Raw genomic sequence first — 17953 nt, forward strand, 5'->3', positions numbered from 1 at the left:
CCATGAATAAACTCCGCCATAAAGTAACATAAGCAATAATGTATCAACAATTATTCTGTTGCAATCTTTGTTATCTACAACCTTTTCTTAACATTATCAAAGGAAAAGCATATGATCTTTAACTTGTGAATCAGGTTCACAACCCATTTTTCATCATTTTATCCCATCATAGTTTTGAAAGTGATCGTTGAGGTGCTAATAAATGTACCTATTAGCAACTTCCAAGAGCTTAAGGAGCTCGCTCATAGTGCAATTAAATGGGAGAATGATCTGATCCAGATACAATTATTTTCCTCTCTTTGTTCACGGTATATGCAAAAGGTATCACTTAGATTGCAAAACAAAGGGAAAATCAAATTTTAGTATATATTAGTAGGTTTTTACCATACCACTTGAGAAGGGATAGATAAACGTTAAATTAAATTGCGACCCATATTTAATAGGAAATTTTTAGTCAGCTAACTCGAAACCAAATTTTATGAAACTAATATTGTTGACAACTGCCACTACTTTATTGTATGGCAAACCTGTAATTTATTTAAGATTTGGGGGCAATTAAAAACAAAAATAAATACATATGTTATATCAAAAAGTTTGAACCATTAGATTTCAAATCAATGGCCAGTAGGGTGTCATTTTTGAAGGGCAATTGACAACTCCCAAATATAAGTATAAGGGATATATATATATATATATATATATATATATATATATATATCAAGCATTCCAATCTCAGCAGATGAGTCAATAGCAACAGAGTCGTGAAAAGACCTAAAAGCATCCATTCTCTTAGTTTCATATATAAGATAATCAGACGCGAGCCCCTTTCAAACATCGTCTTTTTCCTAACATAACAGTGGTTACGCACCGTCTCCCTCACTTCAAGGAATGAGTACCAGGACTTCCTCCCAAAGACATGCTTTAGACATGAATTCATTCTCCTCTAGCCAAAGAGATGATATATATATATATATATATATATATATATATATATATATATATATATATATATATATATATATATATATATATATATATATATATATATATATATATATATATATTTATATAGAGTTTTTTGCACTTTTAGTCCCACGACTATAGTGGCACTGGCAGAATTGATCCACTACTTTTGAACCTTGCAATTTTAGTCCACGACTATTGATTTTTTTGCAAAAATGGTCCTTCCGGCCACTTTTCCGTCAAAATTTCACCGGAAAAAAATTCTCTATTTTTAATCGGGTTAAAATTGACATTTTACTTATCTCAAAAAATTAAAAGAAAAAAATTGATATTTGACTACATACAATATTACTGGGCTACATACTACTGCCCCATGCAGCGGAGTACATGTACCACTCCAATGCTGCTGCCAGATAACCCAACTAGCCCGGGGAACGCCACGGTCGCTCCGCCGCTTAGTGACAGCCCTGCCTGCTCCAGGAACTCTGCCGCCTGGGGCAGTAGTATGTAGCCCAGTAATATTGTATGTAGTCAAATATCAATTTTTTTCTTTTAATTTTTTGAGATAAGTAAAATGTCAATTTTAACCCGGCTAAAAATGGAGAATTTTTTTTTCCGGTGAAATTTTGACGGAAAAGTGGCCGGAAGGACCATTTTTGCAAAAAAATCAATAGTCGTGGACTAAAATTGCAAGGTTCAAAAGTCGTGGATCAATTCTGCCAGTGCCACTATAGTCGTGGGACTAAAAGTGCAAAAAACTCTATTTATATATATACCAGGACTATGTGGTCTAATGGTACCCTGTTTGGAGTTCCATTTGGAAGATTATGAGTTCGAGCCTTAGTGGAGGTCAGTAGGTTGAGAAAGAATATGAACAGAGCCAGTAGCTTTCACAAATATATGAGCAGTTTTCTGTTCCACGGCTTCGATTGGTGGAAAAAGAATTACTGGGAATAGACCTATATGCCCCTACAAATTAATAAAAGTAATATAATTAAAAAAGAAAGTAAGGGTAAAATAGATAATCTATTCACTTTTTCTTCCCATCTTCCATGAAAAACAAAATCCTTGATCCAACCAAGGATTTTGTTTTCCTCAAATTTGAAGAATTCATTTTCCAATAAAAAATAAATTCCATAAAACAAACACTAGAAAACAAAATTTTCATTCACTTTAAGAAAAATGTTTTCCTTTGAAAAACATTTTCCATGAACCAAACATCCCTTAAATACATAATTACTATTTTTGGTTCACATTGGATACCAAATACCAATATGTTAAGAAACAATATAATTGCACTAGAAATATCCATTGCTCGCTAGAAACAATAAGCTCAATCAAACAAAAAAAATGTCACTTCCAATAGTGGCCTGCGTTCTTCTACTGACGGTGTTGGCTTCTTCACAATTTGTTAATGGATGCTACACTTCCATTTTCGCTTTTGGCGATTCCATCATCGACACCGGAAACTATATTTCTTTAATCTCCAAGGGACTTTTACAGTATGATGAGATTCCCAATTGCAGCACTCCTCCCTATGGGGAAACATTCTTCCACCATCCCACCGGCCGCTGCTCCGACGGCCGTCTTATCATAGATTTCATTGGTTCATACTCTCTTCTTTTTAATCTGTCGGCGGCAATCATTTATACCATACGGTGGTTTTGATGTTTTAGCTTTCCATCCACTTGCAGCGGAGCACTATGGGCTTCCACTTCTGCCGCCGTATAGCGGTGGCGGAAATGCAAATCCTGGAGGAGGCGTGAACTTCGCGGTGATTGGAGCTCCAGCTCTGACAGATGATGTCCTTCAGGCAGACTGGAGTTACTCTCGGGACAATATCTCTATGATGTCTCAGATCAACATGTTCAAAAGCCTGCTCCCATCTATCTGCAAAACCTCAAGTAGCTTTAAATACTGGCCTGGATGACATATATTTTTCTTGAATTTGATTCCCAGCCTTGAAAGACTAATCTTTTTCTTGCAGGTTGTGACGAAATATTCGACAAGTCATTAATAATTTTTGGGTCTTTTGGAAGCAACGATTATGCTCCTACCATGTTGAGTAAGAGGGTTGAGGATGCTTATCGCCTCCAGCCTCTGATTGTTAACGCTATTGGATCTGCAATTGAGGTCAGCCTTATACTATTAGGAACTTAAAAGAGGGTTTAGTAGGTGAGATAAGCCTCATATATATATAAAAGAGATCAAGGAACTCTTAGGTAAAAAATAAGATTAAATATCAAGTAGTTATGCAAATATGCACCAACAATGTTAGGAAATGCACAACACAAATATGCACCATTATTAGGTACACATCACCAAAAAAATGCACCATTAAATATGCATAAAAGTACCCCACAGTGTTTGAAAATGCACAATTAGGTGTGAGGAATTATGGTGCATTATTTTAAGCTATTTTTAAAGATTTTCCGATCATTTTCCATCGTTCTTGTTTTGATTTTTTCGACGCTAGTGGTGATTGGTGAATGCTTAGCATATATGGTTTCATGTTTGTTCTCTTTTGTTTTGTTTTTTTTTTTTTTTTTTTTTTTTTTTTTGGATTTATTAGAATATGCTTTAGATTAAATTTATTGATACATATGTGATTTTAGGAGGGGTGTATCTTGAGCAGTGCATTGGGGCGCTAGGTATACTTTTGGTGTAGCATCAATTTAAACATGTCACATGAGCATTGAATAAGAAATATTAAATCTTGAGTTAAAAAGAAGACATCGAAAGTAATCAAATCAATTCATGTCTTTTAAATATTGTCATGTTTTATTTATATTTCGATAAGGAAAGCATGTTTTAGATTGAATATGTTTATTGGTGAAAATTTTAGAACTTTTATGGACAGTGACAATTAAATTTATCAATTATTTATGCACTGTATTGATGAATATTTTTATTTTCAAAAAAAAAAAAAAAGAGTATTGATGAATATTTTACGGATGAAAAGAATAAAATACAATATTTGCGGTGATGATGCCCTGCAGGAACTAATTAAGCTAGGTGTTGTAAACATCATGGTGCCTGGGATGTTGCCAGTTGGGTGCTTAGCAGGTTGTTTAGCAGTTTATTATGGTTCAAATGAAGAAGATTATGATCTGAGTACTGGTTGTCTCACTTGGCTCAACGAATTCGGACAAAAACATAATCGATTGCTTCAAAAAGAGTTGACTCGGATTCAAGAACATTATCCTAATGTTTTTATTACTTATGCTGATTATTACAATGCTAGATTAGAACTTTTTCTCTCTCCCGAGAAATATGGTTAGTACCACTCCTCAACTACTCTTCAATTCAAAATTATGGAGTATAATATATTTAAATTTAAAAAGAAAAAAGATTCAAACATTATACTAAACCATTTCTTCCAAAAATTCAAGATTTTTAACCATGCACTAGAAAGTGGTTTGAATTTACCTGACCTGACCTAGATAGTTTTCTGACCAATTTGGAGAATTAATAAAAAAACAAAAATTGGTTGTTACGTTGTTATTATTAACTGTACTACTTGTTATAAGTGGTTGGTAGTACCAACTATCATCAAAAGTTGTCGAAAAAAAACTTAACATGCACTGCTGAAAATTATGAAATTTTCAACCATTTGAAAATGATCTTAAATCAAGTCGAAAGTCTTGTTTCGACCACTTTTGGTATCTGGAAAAATCTTTATAGCTATTTCTAACCACTTTTTGCTTTTGATTTGATTTAAGAACACTTTCAGGTGGTCGGAAATTCATAATTTCCAATAGTGATGTTAGATCATCATGTGTTTTATATGATATATAGGTTTTAAAATCAATGTTAATGTAAAAGTAGTTGTTGTTCATTTTGTTTTATATATATATATATAGGTTTTAATAATGAAACTGGAGTTATTGCTTGTTGCGGAAGTGGGGGTCCATACAACGCGGAAGGGGACACAAAATGTGGGTATCCATCCTCACATGCCTGCAATGATCCTTCATCTTATATCGAATGGGATGGTGCGCACTTAACACAGGCAGCAAATCGATGGATTGCTAGGGGTTTGCTAAGTGGGTTATATACTTCCCCAAATATTACTGCCTCCTGCTCTACTTCTACTTCTGCTATGTGGATATAACAATTGCTATTATATATGCTATGGTTTTTAATTTGGAGCTAGGGATAATAAAATTATATTTCTATTATTATTATTATTATTATTATTATTATTATTATTATTATTATTATTATTATTTAGGTATATGATTGTATGTGTTGTGAATTGAAATACTTTGTGGTTGTACGGTAAATTCTCCCAGAACCTGGGGTGTGATTGAATGGAATTGGTTCATCCATCTTTAATCAAAACTCAATGACTATTCGTTTTTTAACTTTGGGTAAATTAAAAGCAGTCTTAAATTTTTAGGTCAATTGTCTCACCTAAAAATGTGCTTACAATTTAATAGGAAATTAGTCATTGTATCCGACTGTAGAAATCCTGGATACACTAAAATAAAATTAAAATTCTCCCAGAGCATTGACTTGCTCACTTAAGTCGCCTTGAAAGGTGAGGCATAAATTCCACAAACTCTTACTTATTGTGATTGACATATCCCTATAACCATTGACAAATTTCCAGTCGCCTGGGTGCATCTTTTTGTTTTCTCGGTTTGGATGCAGGGTTTTTGTGGGTGTGGGACGAGTTTGTGCATTTTTTTTTTTTGCTATGGTGTGTGCATTTTTACTGTTTGGTTTCTAGTATGTTTGGTTTATGTAATAATAAATCAACTTTATATTAAATATATAATTATAATAATATTTATTTAAAGTTACAATTAATCTTATTATTTAATACTTGTAATAAAAATATTATGACTAATATATACTCCATATATTATTAGGTTTAAATGCGGTTGGTGTGGCCAGGTATAGTTGTGCGGTTAAATTTGAGCCATTGATCTTGCTTAAATCAACGTCCAGTATTACCAAAATTTAAAAAAAAAAAATGTGGTGACAATTTGATAATTTTTTCATCTAGGTCAAATTTAAGGTGTGTGGTTTTTGTGCTTAAGGTGCGTGCGTTTTGTGCTTACGGTGCGTGGGTTGTGTGCTTAATGTCAGTATTTGTTGAAACTTAAAGTGCGTGGTTTTCCTTCTTAAAAAGGTGCGTGGGTTTTGTGCTTAAGGTGCGTGAGTTTTGTGCTTAATGTGAGTAGTTGTTGAAACTTAAGGTGCGTGGTTTTCCTTCTTAAGGTACGTCAGTTGTGTGAAACTTAAGGTGGGTCATTTTAAAACCTTAGGTGCGTGGTTTGTGTTGTTAAGGTGCTTTGTTGTGTGCTTAAGGTGCGTGGTTTGTGTACTTAAGGTGAGTGCATGGTTTGTGTTCTTAAGGTACTTTGTTGTGTGCTTAAGGTGCGTACGTGGTTTGTGTATTTAAGGTGCGTCATTTTAATGTTTAAGGTGTGTCAACTGCACAACCACACGGAAAGCCTATACCCACACCTGAACCCTTCCCTATATGTGTGTGTGTGGTGGGGGGGGGGAGGGGGGGGGGGGGGGACTAATATTCAAGTGCATCCATTTGTTCCCGTGAGACCCTTCGTAAATGCACACAAGGTAGATTGTGTGGCGAATTGCACACAATCTAGTCTTTGTGCATTCGTGTATTAACTTTTGTGCATTTATAAAGGGTCTCAGGAAACTCACGGGAAGAAGTGGTTTCATTTAATTATTATTCTATATACACACTTTATGCGTTATATAATTATATATACATAATTAGGCTAAGCCAACTCCAGTCAGGCAAAGTCAAAAATTTCTCCAATCCAACAAGCAAAATAACTGGAAGATGGTCCAAACCTAACAGGATAGCTCAAGTAGTAAATGAGTTCTCTATGTGAAAGAGAATTTCGAGATAACCCAGATTTAATTCGCACAATTGATGATTCCCTTTGAGCCATCTCTTGTGCCTTCCAGAGCAAATGGAGAGAAAGATCTGAATCACCTTGTGGTAAACAGACACACACACACACACACACACACACACAAAAACCGAGCGAGTTGAGCATGTTTTGACAGTTCTGAAATTTTGTATAAAAGATCTGATACATTATAAAAACAAAGACTATTATAATTTTATTAAAATAAATTGATGCTTGTTATTTATAATTTTATTAAAATAAATTTTATAATGTATCATATATTTTTACAGATCTTTAAATTCGGTTGTGAAAAAAAACAAAGTAGATTATAAATAAATTTAATAAAGACAATATCATTTTTGAGATTTAAATTTAAACATTTATTTTGTTAAGCCAATTATCCTAGTTGGCATTGCTTTCATTGATTTCTATTAATTCTTATTATTTATACTAGTATTTTTACCCGTACGTTGTACGAAATAGATTTATAATAAAATTTTAAGAATATTTGAATTGATATATAATTATATAAATTATAATAATGAATATTATATTGTACAATTGATGAAATGAGTTGGATCAATTATGTTTTCTGATGTTAGCTTTACTTAAATTCGAGCAAATAATTTCCTAATTACGTTAGTGCGATGCACAAATAATTTTTTTTATATTTAAATAATAAAATTATAAATGAAATTATAAACCATTCTAATATTTGAAAGTGTACATTTATTTGATTATAAGATTAGTGTAAAAGTATCACTCAATTAATTGAATAATATATGACTCATTTGTCTACAATTATCTTTAAAAAAAATCGATATGTCATATGATTTATGTAATTATATTATTACTAAAATAAAAATAGAAAAAATGAGAAATAATTTAATTGTAATTATTATAAAAATAAATTCAACGACTCATATTTACCTTAATTACCATAATAATTATCAAGCAATTATATTAATATCTGTGCACACAATTATACTTTTATACCTTAAGTATATTCAGTTTCACCATATCGTGTTTACTTTTTTTCCTCTACCTCCATATCTAAATGAATTAATTGTAATTATTATGAAAAAAATCTAACGACCAATGTTTAATTGTAATTATACTAATATCTATTTAATTATTAGTTTAATTAACATAATAATTATTAGCCAATTATATTAATATTTGTACAATTAATTTCTTAATTATCATAATAATTATTTGGTAATTATACTAATATTGAGCAATTATACTTTTATACGTTCAATATATATATATATATATATATATATATATATATATATATATATATAGAGAGAGAGAGAGAGAGAGAGAGTGTGTTTAGATCAAATGAGAACCCATCCTTTGGATGATCCAGATTTGATTTCCAAAGATGACATGGATTGATTTTTTTTGTTAAAGTGGGGATACTAATTCTTTTTCAATTTTTTTGGATCATTACCGTTGCAATTTAGAGTCGTGATTTCTTCATCATCGATCGTGCATTCGTCCATGCAAAGTGATAAGTATTTTTTATTATTTTCGTTTGTTCTTTTGAGTATAATATTGCATACATTTGGTTGTTGGTGTATATGTACACGTCTGGATAGTACGATTGTGGATTTGGGTGTACTAATTGTGCAACTTATACATGATTCCGGTTCGGAACCGCCGGTTCTGGTTCCAAAAATGGACGAATCAGAACCGAAAGCTTATATAAAAGTTTCGGTTCCGATTCATGAACCGGGTTTCGGTTCAAACCGCGAATTTCTATTTTTTTTTTTAAATTTTATGTTTTGTTTTAAAGGCTAGTTTCGGACGATTCAGTTTGTCTGTAGTTAACCCAGCAAACTTGCCGGTACAGCTTCAACCATCGCTTTCCCAATGGAAATATTTTAATTTAATGCCCATCTGTGTTTGAATGCTTGTCACCGCACCGCTGATGGGTGTAGTAATTCATTATCCATCCATATATATATATATATATATATATATATATATATATATATATAAAAGCTGCGAATCCGGTGCACCCCTTATTATATATGAAATCATGAGATCACCTAATAGCCATTGATTGATTCCACATGAATGGTGGATATTAGAAGATAATAATAAAGTAAATAAGAATATATTAAAATAAAAAAGATTAAAATGTAATTGTAGTTATATGATTAATTATGAATAGATTTGAATTGGAATCTTTTGGATTATATTTAGGAGTATTTGATTGGAAAAATATATTCAGACATATATTTACGACATGTGTTGTACCTTTTTAGTTGCGTGGGTTAGGGCTGTGGAATAAAACGCATTGACAGAAGAGTGAGAGTTATCGTGGAAGCAGCGGCAGAGATTAAGAACGGGAAGCTTTTCTAGCTATTACAGTATGTGCAGTAGTGTGGTGTGGTATGTGCAATTTTCTGGTTTGAGTTGTTTTTGTTTATTATAAATGGAACGTCATACAACCAAGGTAGAATGGTAGGTGTGTGTGTGAGTTCTGGAATGGTTCCATGGCGTTATGTAAAGGAATTTTAATGGTGGTAGTGGTAGCATAAGTTGTCGATTGTGATGTTAGAAGATACGACGAAAACGGGTATGTGCATACTAGCCTCATAACGTGTGGGGTTGGTGGTGATATTGTTTTTGCATTTGTTTTTCTCCCCTGAGGATTATTGAATTAAATATTAAATGATTAGTGAGGCATTTTTTCAGTGGTTTGTGCATTGGCTTGTGTTGGCGTGCGCGTGAGAGGCAGAGAGTGGTGAACCGTACGTTATAAAATGATTGAGTCGCAGTAGTGAATGGTCATAGGTAGTCTGTGCCTACTTGGTTGACGTAAAGTGTGATGGTGTAGGGTGCATGGTGTTAAAGTTGTTTGAGAGTAACAGATTAAGGGTTTGTGCGTTTAGTTGCTGCTGTGTGCGTTTTTTTATCGGTAGGTTCATTTGTCACCGGTGGCGTGTGCGAATGTATGTGAAGGTAGTACGGGGTATCTGTTTTTAAAATTTTGCGTTTCAAACAAAATGTGAAGAGATGATTGTGGGGTTTTGATATGGTCAGTGTGTGGATTGACATGAATGAATTTAGAGTGGTTTTGTAATTGAATGACCTTGATGTGGGAGTGGGTGCGTACACAACAGAAAAATATAGTGGGAAGCTTGTAACATGTGAATTCGGTTATACCATTAAAATGATGTTTATTACTTTGTGCATCACAGGAACACTACCAATGCAAATTGCACAAACTGGATAATGCATCCCATAATGAACAGAAGTACGCACACGGTGGTTGCTATACACACACAGACATTTGTATTTTATTACTTATGCATATTACAAATAATAATAGGAATGTGAGCAGCCAACTCATGATTAGTTAGTACCCGTAACAGCGTCAACGTAAGCTAACACGAAACACTAGTACAAACCACCTGATTAGATACAGCTTAAACAGTGAATTGAACAGTTATTTCCAAAGTAATAGAGGAATTAATTTATAATTACATTAAACTAAACTTCGTTGATCAACACAGGCATACGCACACGCCAGTATAATGATACGCACAAACTTCTACTAAAAGAAAAGTGGACATCTAACGAACACTAGGATGAGTGCTAGCAGCGAAACACATGAGCACTAGGTACCAATAAATGTGTAAGCGTGAGGTACCAATACCAATTAATACAGAACATGGCATAATTTAGAGGTTAAAATGACAACTACATATTTCTCTCCAAATGAATACTAAAATCAAATTATAACTAAACACAAATCAACAATGTTTACAAATGACAGCAAACGCACACAACGGTAAATATGTAAGCACAAACAATAATTTAAGAAATGAATCATATCAGAATAAAATAGACCACGTTATATAACCCGATGTAGTAGTAGAAACTTAGTGACTAGTAACGGGAGAACATGTCAAGAGTCCGGGGATCAAATACCATGGACAAACTAATCAAACACCACGAACAGACTAAAAGAAATCAGACCTTCGGAGACATAAAATATACAGACATGTCCACGGGTCGAAATTAGATAGCAACCACCTCGCCATTCCCTTAGGAATGTCATAGGTCCGTAAATTCAAGAGTTCCCCTAACCCCAGCTCAACGACAGCTCTATTTTGCCGAGCACTAAATCGCTAAATAGGATTCACCAGGTATTTCGGAGCCGCCCGGATCTTAAGGGGGGGGGGGGGGGGGGGACATTAAATAGTCGACTGCGTCAACACCATCATCCGAGTCCTCAGAATCCGACACCTGTTGGTCGGGGCGAGCGGGTAATTCTATATCAACGGGGGGTGATGGTACAACAGCTTCAGCAACCGCCGACTCAACAGCAACGTCACCTGGTACCAAAAAATCATTAACACAAATACCAAAATAAGAACACAACACACCGTATGCACAGAGTATACAACCACGGCGCACACATATAAACTTTAGCGATGACGCACACACATAAACTTTAAGCATCACATCAATCCAGCTAACAAATCCAATCACAATAACATTACTACCACATCCCCGACACAACAAAGATGGAAACAGACACCCACATACGCTATCCGGGCTAAAATAATATAATGAATAAGAATCGCACCGTAACACATAGAACTCAATTTCAGGACACCATGAATCAAATAGAAAAATCCTACGCACAGACCATAAACCCATTACGCCCACACCTAAACCTATCCAACAACCTGCCCCCGATGCACAAGCCAAATTTAATGCAAATGCACAGACTATATACCATGATGCACTGACCTAAATATAGACAAATAACATACCAGATTGAGAAAACAAAGCCAAACGAATAAAACATAACGAACATAAAAAAACAGCCCACAAAATAACATAACAACACTCCACCAATAACTATAACCAATTATTAGAACTCCCACAAAATTTAACACAACAAACAGAATATGCAAGAAGAAAACAAGTTCAAAATGCACAAGCCTTGCAACAAAAACGCACAACCAAACAGAATTCCAAGACACCCCACGTTTATAGAGGAAAAAAAAATCCAAACCCAGAAATCGGAAAACCCCAACACCCCCTAAACACCCAGTCCAAGAAATCCTACGATTAGAGGAAAAAAAAAACAATAGACCTAAACCCCAACCCAGCAATTGTACATCACCCACCATCACACCCCTCCCGCTGCACGACACACCCAAACCCACCCGAAACCGAAGACTGCGTCGGCCACCCCCCCCCCCTCGCGCGCGCGCGCGTAGAAACCCACCCAAAACAAAACGAGCATAACATCGCGAACCAAAATACAAAATCCAACAAACCGTGGAAAAAAAAACGAAACAAACAACAAACTAGGAAAAAAAAAAGAAATACTGAATCGGCCAAAAGTATTACCAGAACTGGACGCGGAGGAGATGCCCCTAAGCCGCTTAGACTGCCTCCTGCTGGAACCAGCCATAAGAACGCTCGGATAACCTGTGTTGCGGACGGAAGAGACGAACGGAAGGGTTTGAGGCGGCAGTAACGAGGAGGTTGAGAGAATGGAATGGGAAGCGAGAACAAGGGGAGAGAAACAAAAATAAATCTTATTATAACTAAATACCTATGCAAATTAAGCGGCGAAACAAAAGACTTTTCATATTAAAGATACAGAGAAATTACACAATCACCCCTGCCTATCTACACACCCAGCACATGTAGGTTTATTTACCACAAGATCTGAACGGTTAAAAAATCCAAATCAACGATCAGGGAGTGTGCTCACGAGCTCGGCTATCTAGGGGGTGTGCACCGGATTCAATATATATATATATATATATATATATATATATATATATATATATATATATATATATACATATATATATATATTATAGCCATAAATATTGTTAGATATAAGCGAAAAATAAAATACATCAAAACTTTATAAAAATATTCATAACATAATATGAAACATAATTAATTTGCTAAAATAATTAGAATAGAAAACATATTATAAATTACACATTTTATCATTAACATAAAAGAATGTTATATATATGTGTGTGAAAATCTCACCATTAATTAATATTAAAAGTCATAAAAAATAATTAGAATAGAAAACATATTATAAATTACACTTCTCATTATTAATATAATAAAAGGTTATATATATGTGTGTAAAAATCTTACCATTAATTAATATTAAAAAAGTCAGAATAAAAATACAGCACTATGTAGAAGCCAAAATTCAAACCCTAACCATACATAAAAGCCACACACATATTTTACCATTTAGTCAAACTCATTTTTTGTTGATATTATCTGTTTTTATGTACTTATACTAAGGGGGTGTATTCAATCATGACTTTTGTAAAATTTTAAAGACTTTTAAAATGATAGATTTTAATAAACTTTAATTGACTAGTCGTTCAAAACTTCAAAAGTCATTGATAACTTTTTAAAACTTTATAAGACTCTATACAAGTCTATATAAAAAACATTCATGGACTTTTATCAACTTTTTATTTTAAAAAATATACAAAACTTCAAAAGTCATTGAAATTCTAAATTAAATACATCCTTACAAACTTTCAATGATTTTGATTCTTATCATTTATAATTTTCTTACAAAACATTTATAATATATCATAAAATTATTCTTATTATATAGTTCTTCACCCACATAAAATAATTGATCAAATAAAATATTTAAAAATATAATTACAAGTTGCATAAAATAAAAAAATAAAAATCTAATATTAATATATATATATATATATATATATATATATATATATATATATATATATATATATATATATATATATATATATATATATATACTTGATATTTTGCTAGGCATCACACAAAGAACTATTATTTGCAATAAATTTTTGAGAGTGCGAACAACAACAAGGTACTATTGTTCGCAACCCCAAATTGTTGTTGCGAACAGTAGTTCGCTATTCGTAGTAACCTATTGTTAAAAAAAAGGAAAAATATATATTACGAATATAAACATAAAAAGAATAAAAATCAAAATATATAAGTATTTATATGAATACTATGAAACATATACTAAAACTTGACGATAAAAAAATTGCTTTGTTTATGTATTTAGGGAGAATTAGAGAAAGTTAAGGATAAAAAATTCATAGAAAAAAATAAAAATCAATATAAACAAGCAATAATGAAAAAAAAATATTATTTCGAATTTTTAGATGAAGATGGTAAAGTTTAGGAGAGAGAAAAATTGGTAGAGTTTAGGTATGAGGAAAATATAGGATAAATGAAGCAAAAAAATAATTTTATTGAATTTAGATATGTTTATAAAGTTTAAATACAGAGAAAAAAATTGAGTTTAAATAGAGAGAGAAAATATTCAAAGTTTAGAAAGAAAATGTTGAAATCTTGGGGTTGATGATTGGATTTCAACTATTTATATTTGAGAAGGAAAAGTATACAAAAGTCCTAAAATTAAAAAGTCTACAAAAGTCCTAAAATTAAAAAGTCTATAAAAGTTCATAACTTTTTGAATACCACATGACTTATAAAGACATTTTAAAAATATTAACCGAATATATACCACACGACTTTTAAAGACTCTTTAAAAATCTTGATTGAATACCACATGACTTTTAAAGACTCTTTATAAGTTTAAATTGAATACCACCAAACTTTTAAAGTTCATAAAAGTCTTTAAAACTCTATGAAAGTCATGATTGAATACACTCCCCTAAAACCTGTACTATATATATATATATATATATATATATATATATATATATATATATATATATATATATATATATATATATATATATATATATATATATAGAATTAGGTTCTGGTGCGGTTAAGGTGCCAGGTGCGGTTGTGCGGTTTAATCTGGGTCATTCATCTCGCTTAAATCAACGTCCAGGATTACCAATTTTTTTTATAAAAAAAACGCAGTGGCAATTTTGTAATTTTTTGCATCTAGGTCAAAATTAAGGTGAGCGGATCTGTGATTAATATGCGTGAGTTTTGTATATAAGATACGTGAGGTTTGTGCTATGGTGCGTGATGTGCTTAATGTGCGTGTGGTTGTGCTTAATGTGAGTAGTCGTTAAAACTTAAAGTTTATGAGTTAATAATTAAAGTGCGTGAGTTTTGTGCTTAATGTGCGTGAGATTGTGCTTAATGTGCGTGAGTTTTGTACTTAATGTGCGTGAGTTTGTGCTTAAGATCTAACACTTCGTGTTCCTATCACTTAAGGTGCGCCATTTTTAGCTTATGCTTCTTTCTTCCAGACACGCGTTTTTTTTTTTTTTTTAATTTTCATTGATTTGAGCCGTTGATCTAAATTTGATCAATGGCTCAGATCTAACCGCACAACGCATGGGAAGCTATACCCGCACCTGAACCCTTCCATATATATATATATATATATATATATATATATATATATATATATATATTAATATTATAGCTGCCAATGACCTTGTGGTCAAGTCGGCAAATTATGCTATGGACCCGTGTCCACCATGTACATGGTGGACACGCTGTACAATTTTCTATACTGTAGATTCATAATTTCTATACTGTAGATTCATAATTTCTAAATTGTAGATCCATAATTTCTATACTGTAGATTTATAAAATCTATACTGTAGATTTATAATTTCTATACTGCACATTCATAATTTCTGTACTTTATTAATGTACATTATAAATTTTATAAATCTACAGTATAGAAATTATGAATCTACAGTATAGAAATTATGAATCTACAGTACAACAATTATGAATCTACAGTACAGAAATTATGAATGTGCAGTATAGAAATTATGAATCTACATTATAAATTTTATGAATCTACAGTATATAAATTTTGAATCTACAGTATAGAAATTATGAATGTATAATATAGAAATTATGAATGTATAGCGCATGGTCGACACAAGTCCACAACATAACGCTTCGGTCAAGTGGCACCAAGTTACTCCCCTATATTGGAGATTGTGGGTTTGAGCCTATTGGAGGCAACATTAACTCTTTGTGCTTCAATAAGTTCAGAAAGTAATTTATGAACACATCTTCTTAACTATAATAAAGCTATATGGTTTGGGAAGTAATTAATGTTACAATTATTATTTTGGTGAGTAATTATTGTTATAATTATTGTCTCTATCCTTATTAATATAAAATAGCCACAACATCCTTTACTATAAAAGAAAAAAAAGAACACAACATTTGAAAAAAAAATAGCTATTTTTTTCTTGCCCATAATAAAAGATTACATTTATTGAATTAATGGATTTATTAAATGTTATGATGTTATGATTAAGGATTCCGATTCCTGATTAATAGAAAATATGAAACAATGTAATATTAATTAAATCTCTGACTTTACAATGAAAGTCTATTTGATATGCTTTTGTTATTTATGGAGCTTCTTGGGATTACAATATTAATTAAATTTTCGATGAAAGCCTATTCGATATCTGAAACAGTGCAATTAATGCAATCCTCTACATATAATTTTTCTCCCTCTCAAATGCTTCAAAGAAATGGCAGAAGCGAGAAGGGATGAAGAAAGCAAATGCTGCGGGCCGTGGGTCAGTTATTGGACTTCAGAATAAAATAAAATAAAAAATCATTTGAGCTATAAATAAAATTTTAAATATATATAAATGTATATATCATATGAGTCTTTAATGTTTTTCTGGATTTCTAAACTTTTAGGACTTTTAAAAGAAAAAAAAATACATTTGAATTATCTCCAGAAAAAGTGGTCTTGGGCTTATAGAATGACATTTGAGTTTATGGAATGACATGTGCATAAAGAATATATTATATAATCATATAAAAAAATATGTTCAATTAGAGTTTAAATTTACTCATACAAAATTTGAAATTTGCTTTCTAAATGTAATTATATTAGTTATTATTCGTATTGTGAAAATTATAATATAGATGAAATACAATTAAGAATAAACCAATGTAATTATGTAAATTCTCTCTATAAGTTTATTTGAATATGTACATAATTAGAGATTATATTAACCATACAAAATTTTAATTTTAATTTTAATTGTAATTCTATAAAAAATAATAAATACTTGATTAATGGAAGCTCACAAATTTTATTATATTAAACAATTTAAAATATTTTTATTTTTTCTATTTTTTTTATTTATATTTATAATAGCATAATTTTTTTCCCGTGCATCGCGTGGATGAATTACTAATTGTAATAAAGTCAGCACTTCAAAAAAAATTTAATATTATAGCTTGGATATTGGGTTTTGAGTGGAATGTTGTTGGGATATTGGGTTTTAAATTTTAATATCCCAATGTATTTGAACTCAATACGTGGCTGTTAATGGCTCACACGGCAATTTATATCGTGCATCACGCTGCACATAGTAATGTGCGCCCAGTCGCAAATCGCGCGCGTTTCATGCTGACGTCATGCTGATGTCATTATGTCTATCCGAACAGACCAAACCTCATTATGTGTATTCAGTTAAAATTTTATATGTATTGTGTTATAAGTTTATGTGTATTCAGTTAAGAGTTTATGTGTATTCAGTTAAGAGTTTATGTGTATTCAGTTAAAAGTTATGTGTATTGTGTTATGAGTTTATGTGTATTATGTACTATGTTAGATTATGTGTATTCATTTATAAGTTTATGTGCATTCGAAACATGGGATTTTTTTTAACAACTTAACAAAACGACATCGTTTTGGGAGGCGCGAGGCGTATAGTGCTCTGTGCGCCCTGGTGCACGGTATAACGATTGGGCTCACACCTAGCCTCTACTTGGCAGTGGCTTTCTGGCCATAGGCCAGCCTCGCCAGTCGCCTATTTTTTTTATTTAATTTTTTTTTTGTCATTTTACGGTTCTAGAATCGGAACAGTCCGATTTTGAACCGGAACCTACGGTTCTGATTCCAAAATTTCTTAAATCGGAACTGGAATTATTTGGGTCCCAGTTTCGGTTCTAACCGTTCACGGTTTGATTCGAATCGAACCGTGGTCATATCTAGTGCAACACAGTGTTGTGAATTGTACATCATAGGCTGGTGAGATGTGAATTAGTACACCTAGTGCGGTGCATCGTAGGACATTGGA

The 17953-nt window shown here is 32.2% G+C and overlaps 1 protein-coding gene across 2 annotated transcripts; it reads left to right on the forward strand.

Moving 5' to 3' along the window:
• The first annotated feature begins 2271 nt into the window (after positions 1–2271).
• LOC109153976 (GDSL esterase/lipase At2g27360-like) lies at positions 2272–5144 on the forward strand. Of its 2 annotated transcripts, none has more exons than XM_019301862.1 (5): positions 2272–2569; positions 2658–2867; positions 2951–3096; positions 3963–4239; positions 4827–5144. In XM_019301862.1, exons 1-5 carry the CDS (start codon positions 2314–2316, stop codon positions 5075–5077), a joined length of 1140 nt encoding a protein of 379 aa, XP_019157407.1. In that variant the 5' UTR covers positions 2272–2313; the 3' UTR covers positions 5078–5144. The 2 variants fall into 2 exon arrangements, with proteins under 2 accessions (XP_019157407.1, XP_019157408.1); XM_019301863.1 differs by having other exon boundaries at positions 3963–4029.
• The last annotated feature ends 12809 nt before the right edge of the window (positions 5145–17953 follow it).

This window comes from Ipomoea nil, unplaced genomic scaffold, assembly GCF_001879475.1.
Source record: "Ipomoea nil cultivar Tokyo-kokei standard unplaced genomic scaffold, Asagao_1.1 scaffold2565, whole genome shotgun sequence".
Taxonomy (NCBI): Eukaryota; Viridiplantae; Streptophyta; class Magnoliopsida; order Solanales; family Convolvulaceae; genus Ipomoea; species Ipomoea nil.

What these genes read in the sequence shown, in the direction of transcription:
- LOC109153976 (XM_019301862.1), top strand. Translation starts at nt 2,314, where the DNA reads ATGTCACTTCCAATAGTGGCCTGCGTTCTTCTACTGACGGTGTTGGCT. An exon ending in TCTTATCATAGATTTCATTG is followed by an intron (nt 2,570 to 2,657) that starts GTTCATACTCTC and finishes ATCCACTTGCAG; the next exon opens with CGGAGCACTATGGGCTTCCA. An exon ending in TCTCTCTCCCGAGAAATATG is followed by an intron (nt 4,240 to 4,826) that starts GTTAGTACCACT and finishes ATATATATATAG; the next exon opens with GTTTTAATAATGAAACTGGA.